The sequence below is a fragment of the Anolis sagrei genome, chromosome 7 (genome assembly GCF_037176765.1).
Source record: "Anolis sagrei isolate rAnoSag1 chromosome 7, rAnoSag1.mat, whole genome shotgun sequence".
NCBI classification, from domain to species: domain Eukaryota; kingdom Metazoa; phylum Chordata; class Lepidosauria; order Squamata; family Dactyloidae; genus Anolis; species Anolis sagrei.
Window position 1 is genome coordinate 6051078 of NC_090027.1, and position 16021 is coordinate 6067098.

General features: G+C 43.7%; 1 protein-coding gene across 2 annotated transcripts in view; it reads left to right on the plus strand.

Moving 5' to 3' along the window:
• DOCK5 (dedicator of cytokinesis 5) overlaps positions 1–16021 on the plus strand; it is a 204389-nt gene that overhangs the window by 134287 nt on the left and 54081 nt on the right. The window contains exons 29-32 of one of the 2 annotated variants that reach the window (XM_067470674.1): positions 2828–2922; positions 5607–5685; positions 7730–7830; positions 13264–13322. In XM_067470674.1, coding sequence (XP_067326775.1) covers positions 2828–2922; positions 5607–5685; positions 7730–7830; positions 13264–13322 — 334 coding nt within the window. Of the gene's footprint in view, positions 1–2827; positions 2923–5606; positions 5686–7729; positions 7843–13263; positions 13324–16021 lie in introns of those variants that run through there. The other variant, XM_067470675.1, reaches the window with a different exon arrangement.

The following is a 16021-nucleotide window of genomic DNA, read 5'->3' on the forward strand; positions in this document are numbered from 1 at the left end:
GTCGATATTGACTTTGGTGGAGAGGTGGCTGCCAACGGAGCGGAAATGATCAACATTTTCTGATGTTACATCATTAAGCTGTATTACTGGCATTGGAGAGGGGTTGGCTGGTGTCTGCTGGAACAGAACCTTGGTTTTTTCAATGTTCAATGACAGGCCGAGCTTCTCGTATGCTTCTGCAAAGGTGTTTAGAGTGGCTTGTAGATCTTCTGAATTCGCACAGACGACATTGTCATCAGCATACTGGAGTTCTATAACAGATGTTGTTGTAACCTTGGTTTTGGCTTTCAGTCTGCTGAGGTTGAATAGCTTGGCATCTGTCCAATAGATGATTTCCACTCCGGTGGGAAACTTCTCATCAACAAGGTGAAGTATCATAGTGATGAAGATGGAGAATAGTGTTGGGGAATCTGTTTGACACCAGATTCCACCTTAAATGGGTCACTTTGGGAGCCATTGCTGTCCAAAACTGTTGCCATCATGTCATCATGGAGGAGCCACAGAATGTTCACAAATTTGTTTGGGCACCTGATTTTTTGGAGGATGGTCCAGAGAGTGCTGCGATTCACTGTGTTTCATTGTGGGGTTTTTTTTCAGTGAAAAAAACAAGACTAAATATCCTTTGCGAACATGAAAGCATTGTGTTGACCTTGGGCACCTTTGGCTTCTCGCTTGCTGGCCAAGCGAGTGCTTCTCCAAAGCCTTAATTGCAAACTATCTTGTCCGCTCATTAATTCATTATCTGCAAGGCTATGCAACACCTTATTGGAGTCCAGCTGGGAGGGATCCTCCACCTGGCCGTGTGGGATTTCAATCTCGCTATCAGTCTCTCTAACTGCAGAAACATTCCTTTCCCTGGGGAACTGACTTGTTGTTTCTCCTTCAGCAGCCACACTGTCAGCCCCGTCTGAAACATGTACAGGAATCTGTAACCCATCAGCCTTCTCATCATCCTGCAGGAAATCGGGCTCAGATGGCCCAAAGTCAGGATCAGAAGGCCCAAACAGCCCAGCTTCAGACTCAGAGTCAAGCTGAGTCACGACACCTGCCACAGATGCAGGGGAAACGTCAGGAGAGAATGCTTCTAGAACATGGCCATACAACCTGAAAAACCTACAAGATCTCTAGATCTTCTGGTTTCCAGCCAAATTCCTCTAGTCAGTGTTTCTCAACCTGGGGGTTGGGACCCCTGGGAGGGGGTTGTGAAGGGGTTTCAGAGGGGTTGCCAATGAAAACATATTTCTGATGGTCTTAGAAACCTCTTCGGCAGAGAAGGCTGAAGATCTCTCTGCCTGTTGTTCACTTCATTTTGTTGCACTCCAGAAAGGAAAAGCACTCTGACTGTAAACATCACACCATTGATTGGAAAACAATCTTTTATTGAAGATAATTTAAAAAACAGCAAAGTAAAAAAGCACTTTAAAGGAATAGGTAAATCCAATTAGATAAAAAGATAAGCAGGAGCAAAAGTAGTTCAGGATAAAATTCAGCAAAGTCCATAAAAGCAAAGTCCACGCTTCTCTAATGTAATTCAGAAAATCAGGAAACATTAATCCAAGGCACGAGTAGGCATTCATACAATCCAAGAATCCAAACCATGAAACAAGAAAATACTTAGACAAGAATCTTCCAAGCAAGGCTTCCATACAACAAGGATGAGAACTTCCCTTGATTTCAAATGATGCTTCATCTGACTATACTTCCCATACTTGGAACTTTTATCCCCTCGTTAAGCTATTCCACGCACTCAGGAATCGAGATCCCTTTATCTTTTTCTGTCGGAGCCTGGCAGTACGCCGAAGGCACTGTTCGGCCTGTCTGTTTTGACTAATTTCCTCTCGCCTATCTATTTGCTCATTAAGTTTTGCAGCTGGGCCAGGTGCCCAGTTGTTTTCAAGCCCCAAATCCTGGGAACTCTTTGGTAGCAATTCAGGGAGTACACCATCATCCTCAAACCCTTCAGGGATATTCTCATGGGAAACTACACTTTGCAGAGGGGTCTCCTTGTCCTTCTCTGCATCAGTATCATTGACCAAACCATTGCCATCTTGAAATTCATTGGCATCACCTCCAACATCCAAAGCATCCTGATCCTGAAACATAATAACAGACTGAACTCCAACAGAACCCTCCCACCAGAAGCCCTCCTCTGCTGTGATTGGCCAGCCTCTCAGCCAAGGGGTGGGTTGTTTCTGAGACTCCAAGTGCGGAGGGGAGAGCAGGCATGCTTGGTTCATGGTAATGTGGGGAGGGAGAGCATACAAGGCTGGAGGGAGGCTCACCCCAGCGAGTCCCTTCAAAGCATGGGGGTTCTGTGTGGGAAGTTTGGCCCAATTCTGTCATTGGTGGGGTTCTGAATGCTCTTTGATTGTAAGTGAACTATAAATCCCAGCAACTCCAACTCCTAAATGTCAAGGTCTATTTTCCCCAAACCCAACCAGTGATTCACATTTGAGCATATTGAGTATTCGAGCTATACAGCCTGGAAACTCACAGCAACCCAGTGATTCCGGCTATGAAACAACACATTCTATAAACCTGAGTTGCCTCATTTCCGACCTCACAACCTCTGATGATGCCTACCATAGATGTGGGCGAAACATCAGGAGAAAATGCTTCTGGAACCCATACAGCCCAGAAAATGCACAGCAACACGGAATCTATCTGGTTTGTAACTTGGAAACTGACTGTATCTCAAGAATGGATGAATCAAATAACTCACATTTTCCTAGGGTTTTTAAAACATACTTTTTCTTGGGATGTATAGTACCTGGGAGGTGGCCACAGCTTTGGGACTTTACCCTACTTTTTTCTTTTCTTACTGCAGGATTTCCTGATGGAAACCTTCATTATGTTCAAAGACCTGATTGGGAAGAATGTCTATGCAAGTGATTGGATGGTCATGAACATGATGCAGAGCAGGTGAGCAAGAGATGTAGTTTCCCTCCAAGAGCGAGGTAAAGAATGTATTTGATTTAGGGCAGTGGTTCTCAACCTTGCTAATGCCATGACCCCTTAATGCAGTTGTGGTGACCCCCAACCATAATATTGTTTTTGTTGCTACTTGATACCTCTCATTTTACTACTGTTATAAATCGTAATGTAAATATCTAATATGCAGGATGGATTTTCATTCCCTGGACTACATTGAACACAAATACCCAATGTGCCCAAATGTGAATGCTAGTGGGGTTGGGGGGAAGGATTGATTTTGTAATTTGGGAGTTGTAATTGCTGGGATTTATAGTTCACCTGTAATCAAAGAGCATTCTGAAGTCCACCAGCGATGGATTTAAACCGAACTTGGCACACAGAACTCCCATGACCAACAGAAAACACTGGAAGGGTTTTGTGGCATTGACCTTGAGTTTGGGAGTTGTAGTTCACCTATATCCAGAGGAATGCTGTGGATTCATGCAATGATGGATCTGGACCAAACTTGGCACGAATACTCAATATCCCCAAGTGTGAACACTGGTGGAGTCTGGGGAAAATAGACCTTGACATTTGGGAGTTGTAGTTGTTGGCATTTATAGTTCACCTACAATCAAATAGCATTCTGAACTCGACCAACAACAGAATTGGGTCAAACTTCCCACACAGAATCCCAATGACCAACAGAAAATACTATGTTTTCTGATGGTCTTTGGCGACCCCTTTGACACCCTCTCATGACCCCCTCAGGGGTCCCGACCCCCAGGTTGAAAAACACTGGTTTAGGTAAAGGCAAAGGTTTCCCCTTAACGTTAAGTCTAGTCGTGTCCGACTCTGGGGGTTGGTGCTCATCTCCATTTCTAAGAGCCGACATTGTCCGTAGACACCTCCAAGGTCATGTGGCCGGCATGACTGCCGTTGCCTTCCCACCAGAGCGGTACCTATCGATCTACTCACATTTGCATATTTTCAAACTGCTAGCTTGGCAGAAGCTGGGGCTGACAGCAGAGCTCATGCCGTTCCCTGGATTCGAACCTCCAAGCTTTTGGTCAACAAGTTCAGCAGCTCAGCGGTTTAACCCACTGCGCTCCATATGTATGAGTGTTATATAATATGTCTTTATTTTTAATGATTTTCTGTATGTCTTTGTTGTCGGTAATTGCAATGCTTTACCTATGTCGGAAACCACCCTGAGTCCCCTCGGGGAGATAGAGTAGTATATAAATAAATAATAATAATAATTATTATTATTATTATTAAATCAAGACAATTAAATCAGCCCCTGGTGGCACAGTGGGTTAAACCCCTGTGCCGGCAGGACTGAAGACCGACACTTCAGAGGTTCGAATCTGGGGAGAGCGCAGATGAGCTCCCTCTGTCAGCTCCAGCTCCCCATGCTGGGACTTGAGAGAAGCTTCCCACAAGGATGGTGAAACATCAAAACATCCAGGCAACGTCCCCTAGGCAGCGTCCTTGCAGATGGTCAATTCTCCTACACCAGAAGCGAGTTGTGCCGGCAGGACTGAAGACCGACACGTCAGAGGTTCGAATCTGGGGAGAACTCAGATGAGCTCCCTCTGTCAGCTCCAGCTCCCCATGCTGGGACATGAGAGAAGCTTCCCACAAGGATGGTGAAACATCAAAACATCCAGGCAATGTCCCCTAGGCAGCATCCTTGCAGACGGCCAATTCTCCTACACCAGAAGCGACTTGTGCCGGCAGGACTGAAGACCGACACGTCAGAGGTTCGAATCTGGGGAGAATTCAGATGAGCTCCCTCTGTCAGCTCCAGGGCAGTAAATAAAGGGCAACACTAAAAAAAAAAAAAACAGGGAAATTCCAGACAGGAAACAATCAGGGTCAGCTAACACCTCCTAACAAAGATTACCTCCAGGCAGGAAGCAGCCAGGCTTTGAAGTTGCAAGGCCATTCAGTGCTAATCAAGGTGACCAATTGCAACATTCACACTTGCCTCCAACAGGCAAGAATTCTTTCTCCCACCCTGAACATTATTACACAGATATATAAACCTCACTTGCCTAGTTTCCAACAGACTTCACAACTTCTGAGGATGCCTGGCCTAGATGTGGGTGGATCGTCAGCTCCTAGGTTGGCAGAAGCTGGAACTAACAGTGGGAGCTCACCCCTTTCCTTGAATTCAAACCACCAACCTTTTGGTCAGCAAGTTCAGCAGCTCAGCGGTTTAACCCGTTGCGCCACCGAAGGCTCCTATATTTGATTTAAGCGTATAGATGCCCTGACAATTTGTGGTGTGGTTGTATTTGATTGACGCATGGTGCTTTGAATATCAGACCACTGAAATGACACAGTAGAGCTGGAATAGATTCAGAAGGGGACAGGCTAAGCACATAGCAATTCTCTTGTGTCTTGGCAGCAGTTTTATCCTACTACTCATAGCAATATATTAAATTATAAAGTTTCTTAACCATAAGTTGTTGTTTTTTTTTACTCTCAGAGGCATCTGCTTAACATTGTTAAGAGACCAAATTTCCCCCCAAAGAATGGCCCTATTGCTTAGGAAAGTAAAAAATATATAATGTCAAATACCTTGTGAACATGTTGTGGACCGTCTATGGTTTTACAGGATTGTGAGAGAAACTGGAGGCATTTTCTCTGACATTTTCTCATCTAGATCCACCCTATATTTCCAGGATTTTCCTTCGTGCCATCAACCAATACACTTCTGTGCTCAACCGGTACTTTTTGGACCAGGCAAGCTTTGAACTGCAGGTAAGGATGGGCATCTAAGGTGGGTCTCAACCTTCCTAATATCACAACCTCTTAATACAGTTCCTCATGTTGTGGTGACGCCCAACCATAACATTATTTTCATTGCTACTTCGCAACTCTAGTTTTGCTATTGTTATGAATCATAATGCAAATATCAAATATGCAGGATGTATTTTCATTCACTGGACCAAATTTGGCACAAATACCCGATACATCCACATTTGAATCCTGGTGGGGTTGGGGGAGGGATTGATTTTGTCATTTGGGAGTTGTAGTTGCTGGGATTTATAGTTCACTTACAATCAAAGAGCATCCTGAATTCCACCAACGATGGAATTGAACAAAACAACAGACAGGAAAGAATCAGGGACATCTAATCACCTCTCATCAAAAGATTGCCCCAGGCACTGCCAGGCCAGCAAATGCTAATCAAGGTGGTCAGTTGAAACATTCACACCGAGCTCCAACAGACAAGAGTTCTTTGTCCCACCCTGGTCATTCCACAGATATATCAACTCATTTTCCTAGTTCCAACAGACCTCACTACCTCTGAGGATGCTTGCCATAGATGCAGGCGAAATGTCAGGAGAGAATGCCTCTAGAACATGGCCCTATAGTCTGAAAAAACTACAACAACCCAGTGATTCCAGCTATGAAAACCTTCAACAATATATTTAGCATGAATACTCAATATCCCCAATTGTGAACACTGGTGGAGTTTGGGGTAAATAGATCTTGACATTTGGGAGATGTAGTTGCTGGGATTTATAGTTCACATACAGTCAAAAAGCATTCTGAACTCCACCAATGATGGAATTGAACCAAACTTGGCACAAAGAAATCCCATGACCAACAGAAAATACTGGGTTCGGTCGGCATTGACCTTGAGTTTTGGAGTTGTAGCTCACCTACATCCAGAGAGTATTATGGACTCAAACTATGATGGATCTGGACCAAACTTGGCACGAATACTCAATATCCCCAATTGTGAACAATGGTGGAGTTTGGGAAAAATAGACCTTGACATTTGGGAGATGTAGTTGCTGGGATTTATAGTTCACCTACAATCAAAGAGCATTCTGAACCCCACCAAGGATAGAATTGGGCCAAACTTCTCACACAGACACCCTATGACCAACAGAAAATACTGTGTTTTCTGATGTTCTTTGGCGACCCCACTGACATCCCCCTGCAACCCACCCCCAGGGGTCCCGACCCCAGTTTGAGAAGCTAATGATACAATACAATATAATATAATATAATATAATATAATATAATATAATATAATATAATATAATATATATATACACACACACACATAAGATTTATAATATTATAATGTAATGCAATATAATACTAATAATAATATGTTACTATAATTATATATTTATATGACGTGTAACATTACTAATAATATTACAATATAATGGTATTTATTTATCGTGTCATCAGCAACCATACCAGTGTATTACAATATAATGGTATAATACAATATAGTAATATATAATACTGATATTGCACTATGCTAATAATATAATATATTGTATGTATATATTCCTGGTAAGCCGCTCTGAGTCCCCTTTGGGGTGAGAAGGGTGGCATATAAATGTCGTAAATAAACAAATAAATAAATAAACATTGATCTAACCAAAGTTAAATATTCTTACCAGAGAGTTCCCTTGATAGGGAACATGAAAACAGCTCGGCACCTGTCCCAGCTGCAGAAATTAATGAGCAAATAAATAGTTGGAAGTCTGCAAAATCATGAAGAGTTATTACTTCCTGATTAATATTCTGATTTGCACCAGAATATTACTTATTTGCATATTTTATATTGCTCTCCCATGACTGGGGCCCAAGGTGGTTCACGGCTTGATTGAAATCCTAAAAAACTAAAAGCACCTTCCATTTGGACATCACTATACAATTTAACCATTTGTCATCATACAACCAACAAATTCAAAAGGGAGGGATCCACAGAAGATCAAAAGCCCATTTCTCAACAGCCGGATTGTGTTCACGTCTTGCTTTCTTTCACCAACAGCTCTGGAATAATTACTTCCACTTGGCAGTCGCCTTTCTCACGCATGGCTCCCTCCAGTTGGAGACCTTCTCCCAGGCAAAACGGAACAAGATAGTCAAGAAGTAAGTTTTCATGTGAGTTTCCCCCCTTTCATTCTCTTACCTTCTGTAAAGATACCCCCAAATGCAATGCACTGCAGTAGTCAAGATCAGAGAGTGTTTCTGACGAGGGTGATGGGACTCAGGTTCATAGTTTGGTTCAAGATGTCCCTGCTATAGACCAGGGGTCCACAAACTTTTTAAACAGAGGGCCGGGTCATAGGGTAGCCAGTCAGTAATATTACATTTCTAACAGAACAAAGCAAACAAACAGAGAAAATACAAAATGTGTGAGTTTGGTAGTTGATTAAATGTCCTTTGACCAGTATCTGGCCACTTGGAGTGCTTCTGGTGTTGCTGCAAGAAGGTCCTCCATGGTGCATGTGGCTGGGCTCAGGGTGCATTGCAGCAGGTGGTCAGTGGTTTGCTCTTCTCCGCACTCGCATGTCGAGGATTCCACTTTGAAGCCCCATTTCTGAAGATTGGCTCTGCATCTCGTGGTGCCAGAGCGCAGTCTGTTCAGCGCTTTCCAAGTCGCCCAGTCCTCTGTGTGCCCAGGGGGGAGTCTCTCATTTGGTATCAGCCATTGGTTGAGGTTCTGGGTTTGAGCCTGCCACTTTTGGACTCTCGCTTGCTGAGGTGTTCCAGCGAGTGTCTCTGTAGATCTTAGAAAACTATGTCTAGACTTAAGTCATTGACATGCTGGCTGAAACCCAAATAGGGGATGAGCTGGAGATGTCTCTGCCTTGGTCCTTTCACTATTGGCTGCTACTTCCCGGCGGATGTCAGGTGGTGCAATACCGGCTAAACAGTGTAATTTCTCCAGTGGTGTAGGGCGCAGACACCCCGTGATAATGCGGCATGTCTCATTAAGAGCCACATCCACTGTTTCAGTGTGGTGAGATGTGTTCCACACTGGGCATGCATACTCAGCAGCAGAGTAGCACAGCGCAAGGGCAGATGTCTTCACTGTGTCTGGTTGTGATCTCCAAGTTGTGCCAGTCAGCTTTTGCATGATATTGTTTCTAGCACCCACTTTTTGCTTGATGTGCAGGCAATGCTTCTTGTACGTAAGAGCTCGGTCCAGAGTGACTCCCACTCTGGACTGTGCTGCAATGCTCCAGTGGGATTCCTTCCCAGGTGATCTTCAGAGCTCGGGATGCTTCTCTGTTCTTGAGATGAAAGGCACATGTCTGTGTTTTAGATGGGTTGGGGATCAGCTGGTTTTCCCTGTAATAGGCAGTAAGAGCACCTAGAGCTTCGGAAAGCTTCTGTTCTACAATCTCAAAACTCCCTGCTTGAGTGGTGATGGCACGATCATCAGCATAGGTGAAGCTCTGTGTCCCTTCTGGCAGTGGATGGTCATTTGTGTAGATGTTGAACATGGATGGAGCAAGCACGCTCCCCTGAGGCAGGCAGTTCTTCTGTTTCCGCCATCTGCTTCTCTGGCCCTGGAACTCAACAAAAAAGCTCCTGTTTTGTAGCAGGTTTCCTATGAGGCGGGTGAAGTGGTAGTCCTTTGTGATATTATACATTTTTCTCAGGAGGAGGCGGTGGTTCACAGTCTCATAGGCTGATGACAGGTCTATGAAGACAGCTCCTGTGATCTGCTGCCTTTCAAAGCCATCTTCGATGTGCTGAGTCAGGTTCAACACTTGCGATGGCCGGGTCACAGTCCCTCAAACTGTTGGAGGGCCGGATTATAATTTGAAAAAAAAAATGAATGAATTCCTATGCACACTGCACATATTTATTTATTTATTTATATTTATTATTCGAACTTATATGCCGCCACTCCCCTGGGGCTCGGAGTGGCTTACAAGAATGGCTAAAATCTAACACAATTTAAAAACAATTTAAAGCAATTTAAAAACAGCAATATCAAAAATCAAAGTCCTGTCAAAACAGATATGTCTTACATGCCCTGCGGAAAGCTGATAAGTCCTGCAAGGCACGGGCTTCAGGTGGCAGAGTATTCCAGAGTGATGGTGCCACTGCTGTAAAGGCTCTGCACCTGGTTGCTGTTAGACGCAAGGTGTAATAAAGAACGTGAGGCGAGGTGTCTCTAACCACACCTGTGTGACAGGGGGGAAACCTTTCTATCCCCACCTGACACCACTGTATTAGAGAATGCTGACCGATCACCTTGTGTGACAGGAATTTGCATGAGGGAATGACTAATGGTGTGAGAGACTGATGATACTGGTAGATTTTTGCCGCCACCACCTCAATTTTACTGTTTGAAGAAACAAATGTGTGAATATATTCGAGGTAATATGCACCCAGGCTCCAGGTCCTTCTTTTTGGGCTCCTTTGCTTGCTGACTGGACTATAAAGAGATTTAGGTTGTCTTGGTTTCACTAAGTATGACAGACTGAGGCAGACACCAGTTAACGATGAACTAATAACAGGTTTATTGAACTTCAAGAAGATGACAACTCATAAAATGAGTGGTACACACGCGTATCTTTGTTACTGAGGCTTAGGCTTACTAGACATAAAGTTTCTACCAAAGGAGTAGCTTTTACTTGAAGTGAGTTCCCTTCTTCACACTATTCAACTCTCTGAAAGTGTGTTCCTAAGATCAGTCCCCCTGACTGTCTTACAGAGTAACCAAACTTTCTCCAGTCTACTCTCCGCTATAGGGCAATAAGCTCACTTGTACTCTCTATTAATACAAGTTGACAAGTCTTCTCACTGACTCTCCTAGTACAGTAATACTGAAGCCCTTGTCCTTTTTTTATTCCCTAACAGCTTGACTCACTCAAAAGCTTCCTTCTGCCTGTCTAAATCCTCCTACTCTGTTAAAATCCTTCTCCCTGTTCTCTCAGAACCCTTCCCTCTGTTCGTTAGAACCCTTCTCTCCCTCCTGTCAGAAGTGACAGCCTTTTTCACTCTCACCCAACTCCTCCCCTTGGTACTTAAACCAATCAGGAGTGGGCTGACTCCTCCCCTGCCTCCTTGCCTATACTAAGATGGAGACCCAGCCTACTGACTCTCAGGCTTCGGCCTAGCTGGCAAAGGTTAGAATCCATTACACAATGTCTTGACACTGGGGATTTCCAATAGATCTTGGTCCTCAGAACAGAGGGATCTCTGGGGTTGGTAGGGGTGAGGCGGTCCCTCAGGTACATTGGCCCCAGACCATGCATATCTTATTTGTAGTGCAAAAACAACTTTAAAACAATACAATCATTAAAATGAAGAACAATTTTAATAAATATAAGCTTAGTAGTATTTCAATGGGAAGTGTGAGCCTGCTTTTGGCTGATGAGATAGGATTGTTGTTGTTGTTATTGTTGTGTGCTTTCGAGTCATTTCAGACTTAGGTTGACCGTGAGTGAGGGCTGGGTAAATGACCTTGGAGGGCCGTATCCAGCCCCCGGCCTTAGTTTGAGGACCCATGCTATAGACAGTGAAGAAGAAGTGCAGTTTCCCACAGCAAGGCATGAGAGTGTTGATACTGAAGATAGCAGCCAGGTGCAGATTGACTCCGAGAAGGATTGTTCTTCACCTGGTTCTCAGCCTGTTAACGAGCAGATTGACCTTAATGATACGGGAACTTTAGATAGGGCCGCCTGTTTGGAATTCCGTGTTCGAAGGATTGAAAGGATAGCTAACAAGAGGGAGGCCAGAGGCCAAAGAAACGCCTTCATGTTTTGCAAAGGGTATTAAACAGGGTGTTTGAGACCAGATCTTTGTCAAAGCAACTTCGCGTTTACCTAAGGAGCTTGCCTAAGCTAGACTGGATTTACCTTGCAGTCTTTGTGTTCATGGTTCCAAGACATTGTCATGTTCTCTTGAGTCTTGCTTTGCTGATGCCTATTGGATTATGCTTCAAGTGCTATGTTATCCTGATCTTTTGGAACATTAAACTTTGCTTTTATGAACTTTTTACCGTTTATTTTTAATAAACCAAAAAGACTTCTGGCTGTGTGCAGTTTGGTGTTCTTCAGTAAGGTGAATCTATTCTGAGGTGCAACACCTGGGTCCCAGGCCTTAGTTTGCCCATGCCTGATTTACACTCTTTAGAACAATTGAAACCTCCTCTTAAAAGAATAACGTGGTTTTAAAAACATAACAGTCTCTTATAAACAGCTCCATTTAAACAATATAGCACTGTTTAGCCAGAAATGCTTTCTGTTTTTAAAAGCCTGTTGCAATAAATAGGGTTTTGCGTGCCAGGAGAAGGACAACAAGGAGACCAATTCTTCACAATGCACACTTCTCTGAATTTTGCAGGAGAAAGCTCTAATAAAAATATGGTGTACAAAAAAGATCTATAGTAGTGGAAATAGCAATAAATTGTGAAAATTGCTTGCCCTAAAAAAATGTGTTTTAAGCAGTTGTATACAATATATATATATATATATATATATATATATATATATATATATACATACTAGCTGTTCCCTGCCACGCATTGCTGTGGCCCCGTCTGGTGATCTGGAAACTAAAGTAATGAGAAAGTGTTAGTTTCTAATCTATGTCATGTCTTTCTGCTTGTGGGTAAACAGTATTTTTTGCTGTTTCTTTGTCCGTGTTGATATGGAGAGTGTCTGGTTTGCCTATTCTGGAACATACAAGTTATCATTGTCCTTCTTTAAGGATCCCTTTCAAATCTATAATACTATATCTGTGTGTGTGTGAATTATCTCTCTCTCTCTCTCTCTCTCTCTATCTTTATGGCTGGATGGCTCTTTGTCAGGAGGGCTTTGATGACGTTTTCTTGCCCTGATGAAGGGAGTTGGATTGGATGGCCTTAAATATTTTCTCTTGGTCATGGGGGTTCTGTGTGGGAAGTTTGCCCCAATTCGGTCGTTCATGGGGTTCAGAACGCTCTTTGATTATAGGTGAACTGTGAATCCCAGTGACTACAACTCCCAAATGTCAAGGTCTATTTTCCCCAAACTCCATCTGTGTTCATATTTGGGCGTATTGAGTGCTTGTGTCAAGTTTGGTCCAGATCCATCATTGTTTGAGTCAACATTGCTCTCTGGATGTAGGTGAACTACAACTCCCAAACTCAAGGTCAATTCCCACCAAACCCTTCCAGTATTTTCTGTTGGTCATGGGAGTTCTGTGTGCCAAGTTTGGTTCAATTCCATCGTTGGTGGAGTTCAGAATGCTCTTTGATTGTAGGTGAACTATAAATCCCAGCAACTACAACTCCCAAATGACAAAATCACAATTTTTTGAGTGATGGTCACTCCTTGTGTTGTGAGACATTTTGTTGCCAAATTTGGTGTGATTTCATTCATTGGTTCTTTTGTTTTTAAGGTACTCATTATGCACAGAGCATTTATATGTAGAGAGATTTAAGATAAATGCATAGCAAAATATGGACCCCTAACTTTGCAAAACTTAAAAAGTAAATCAGCTCTTACTTTCTCTGGATGTGTATTAAGCAAATATACAATCTCTCTTTCTCTCCCTTCCTCGCCTATTTGTCTACAGATATGGGGACATGAGGAAGGACATTGGCTTCAAGATCAGGGACATGTGGTACAACCTTGGTAAGCTCCTCATGACTTGTAGTGGCAAGTGTATTTGTGGAGTGCGTTGTGGTTGATAACGTTCTGGGATGTCAGAAGAGATAACAGCTTCTCCTTTTGTAAGTAACTTCACCCACTGCCTTGGGACTAACAGCCAGCCAGATATCTATCTTTCCATTCATTTCATCCACTCCATTTTTTGCAGCCTTTGCTGATGGCGAGTTTTGGAGAATTCCAGAAATTGCCCGCATTATGAAATTATAGTTACTCTGTCTGCTGACAATAACATCTATCTCTTCCAATAACATCTATCTCGTTCCCAGTCGGTGAAGCTGGGGGACTCCTGCTCGGACCTCTGGCCATTGTCGTGTGGGGTCCTGCAAGGATCTATTCTGTCCCACATGCTTTTTAACATCTACATGAAACCGCTGGGAGAGGTCATCCGGAGTTTTGGAGTACGGTGCCATCTCTACGCAGATGGCACACAACTCCACTACTCATTTCCACCAGACTCCAAGGAAGCCCCGAGGATACTGGACCAGTGTCTGGCCGCTGTGATGGATGAGGATGAACAAGCTGAGGTTCAATCCTGTTAAGACAGAGGTCCTCCAGGTCAGTCGCCTGTCTGACTGGGGTATTGGGTGGCAACCTGTGCTGGATGGGGTTCCACTCCCCCTGAAGTCACAGGTCTGCAGTTTGGGGGTCCTCCTGGACTCAGCACTGATGCTGGCCAGGAGAGCCTTTGCACAATTAAAACTCGTGCGCCAACTGCGACCATACCTCATGAAGTCTGACTTGACCATGGTGGTCCATGCCTCAGTTACCTCTAGACTGGGTTACTGCAATGCAATCTACGTGGGGCTACCCTTGAAGACGGCCTGGAAACTACAACTTGTCCAACTCTCGGCAACCAGATTAATAACTGAGGCAACTTACAGGGAGCGGTCAACCCCCCTATTTAAGGAACTTCATTGACTGCTGTTCATTTTCTGGTCCCAATTCAAGGTACAGATTCTCACCTATAAATCTCTAAATGGTTTGGGACCTGCCTACCTTCTTGACCGTATCTCTCTCCATGAACCAGCCCGAGCTCTTTGATCTTTGGGGGAGGCCCTCCTTTCGCCCCTGCCAGTTTCACAGACCCGTCTTGTGGGTACAAGGGAGAGAGCCTTCTCCTCTGTGGCCCCCCGACTTTGGAACTCATTAGGAAAGGCCCTACCTTAGAAAGCTTTAAAAAGAATCTCAAGACCTGGCTCTGCCGTTGCACTTTTGGAGAGTAGCCATACAACCTTACGCTACTGCTCCCCTCAACGCTTTTGTCCTTGGAGTACACCTCCCCCTTGTACGAAGGCCTGTTTTCTACCCCGTTTCCCTATGAGCTCTCCCTTGCAAATAATCTGCCCCTTTTATCTCACTCTGAGTTTTTAAATAATTTTATTGTACATGTGGCCCGCTCACTGTCATTGTAATTGTTCATTGCATTCCTATGTTTTGTTTTCATTGCTTACTGTATTCATCATGTTTTTGTATTTTACTGTGTTGTTGCTTGCATTTCGGTTTTTATTTTATTGTATTTTACTGTATTGTAATTTGCTGTTTGGGCTTGGCCTCATGTAAGCCGCCCGAGTCCCCATTGGGGGAGATGTTGGCGGAGCATAAATAAAGTTTATTATTATTATTATTATTATTATTATTATTATTATCTCTGGATTTTGGAATTTGGACCAAGCCAACACTGCCAACCTGTTTTCTGCCTTCTGAATTTTGCACTTTCCCTTAGCTCCATCTAGGAATTTGCACAAACCCGAGCCCTCTGAACTCAGCACTTTTGTCATTCTATATAATGTTATGCTTTATTGTGATATGTTATTTGGTTTTGTTTTGATTCTATCTTATACTGTTATGTTTTTAAATCTGTGCTCTCTGGGTTTGTCCCTTTGTAAGCTGCCCCGAGTCTCTTCGGGGAGATGGAGGCGGAGTATAAAAATAAAGTTGTTGTTATTCTTTTTGTTGTTTAAGCAGGAAATGTCATGTTGTGAAGCACTAGAGCTTGAAAACATTCTTAGAGGATTGGAAAAGGGTGCCTCATAATCCCCAGCCAGAACCTTTTGGAGCCAGCATTCCCCCTGAAGGCGCAGGTTCGCAGTCTGGGAGTTCTCCTAGATTCATCGCTGAGCCTGGAAACTCAGGTCTCGGCGGTGGTCAGGGGAGCTTTTGCACAATTAAAACTTGTGCGCCAGCTGCGCCCGTGCCTTGTGAAGTCTGACTTGGCCACGGTGGTCCACGCTTTGGTTACATCCCGTTTAGACTACTGCAACGCTCTCTACGTGGGGTTGCCTCTGAAGACTGCCCGGAAGCTGCAGCTAGTCCAACGCTCGGCAGCCAGACTACTAACGGGTGCTGGGTACAGGGAGCACACCACTCCGCTGTTACACCAGCTCCACTGGCTGCCAATTAACTTCCGAGCACAATTCAAAGTGCTGGTGTTAACCTATAAAGCCCTAAATGACTCCATCCCTGTTTACTAGGGCTGGGCGGTTTCGTTTCGTTAATTCGTAATTCGTTAATAATTCGTTAATTTTTTCAATTACAAAACGATAACGAACCATTCTGGAGCAATTATTAAAAAAAACGAATTTTCAAAAACGTTTTGTAAATGCTTCGTATTTCGATATTGTATTCGTTTCGTTATTGTTTTGAGGTCGTTTCGTTATTATTTC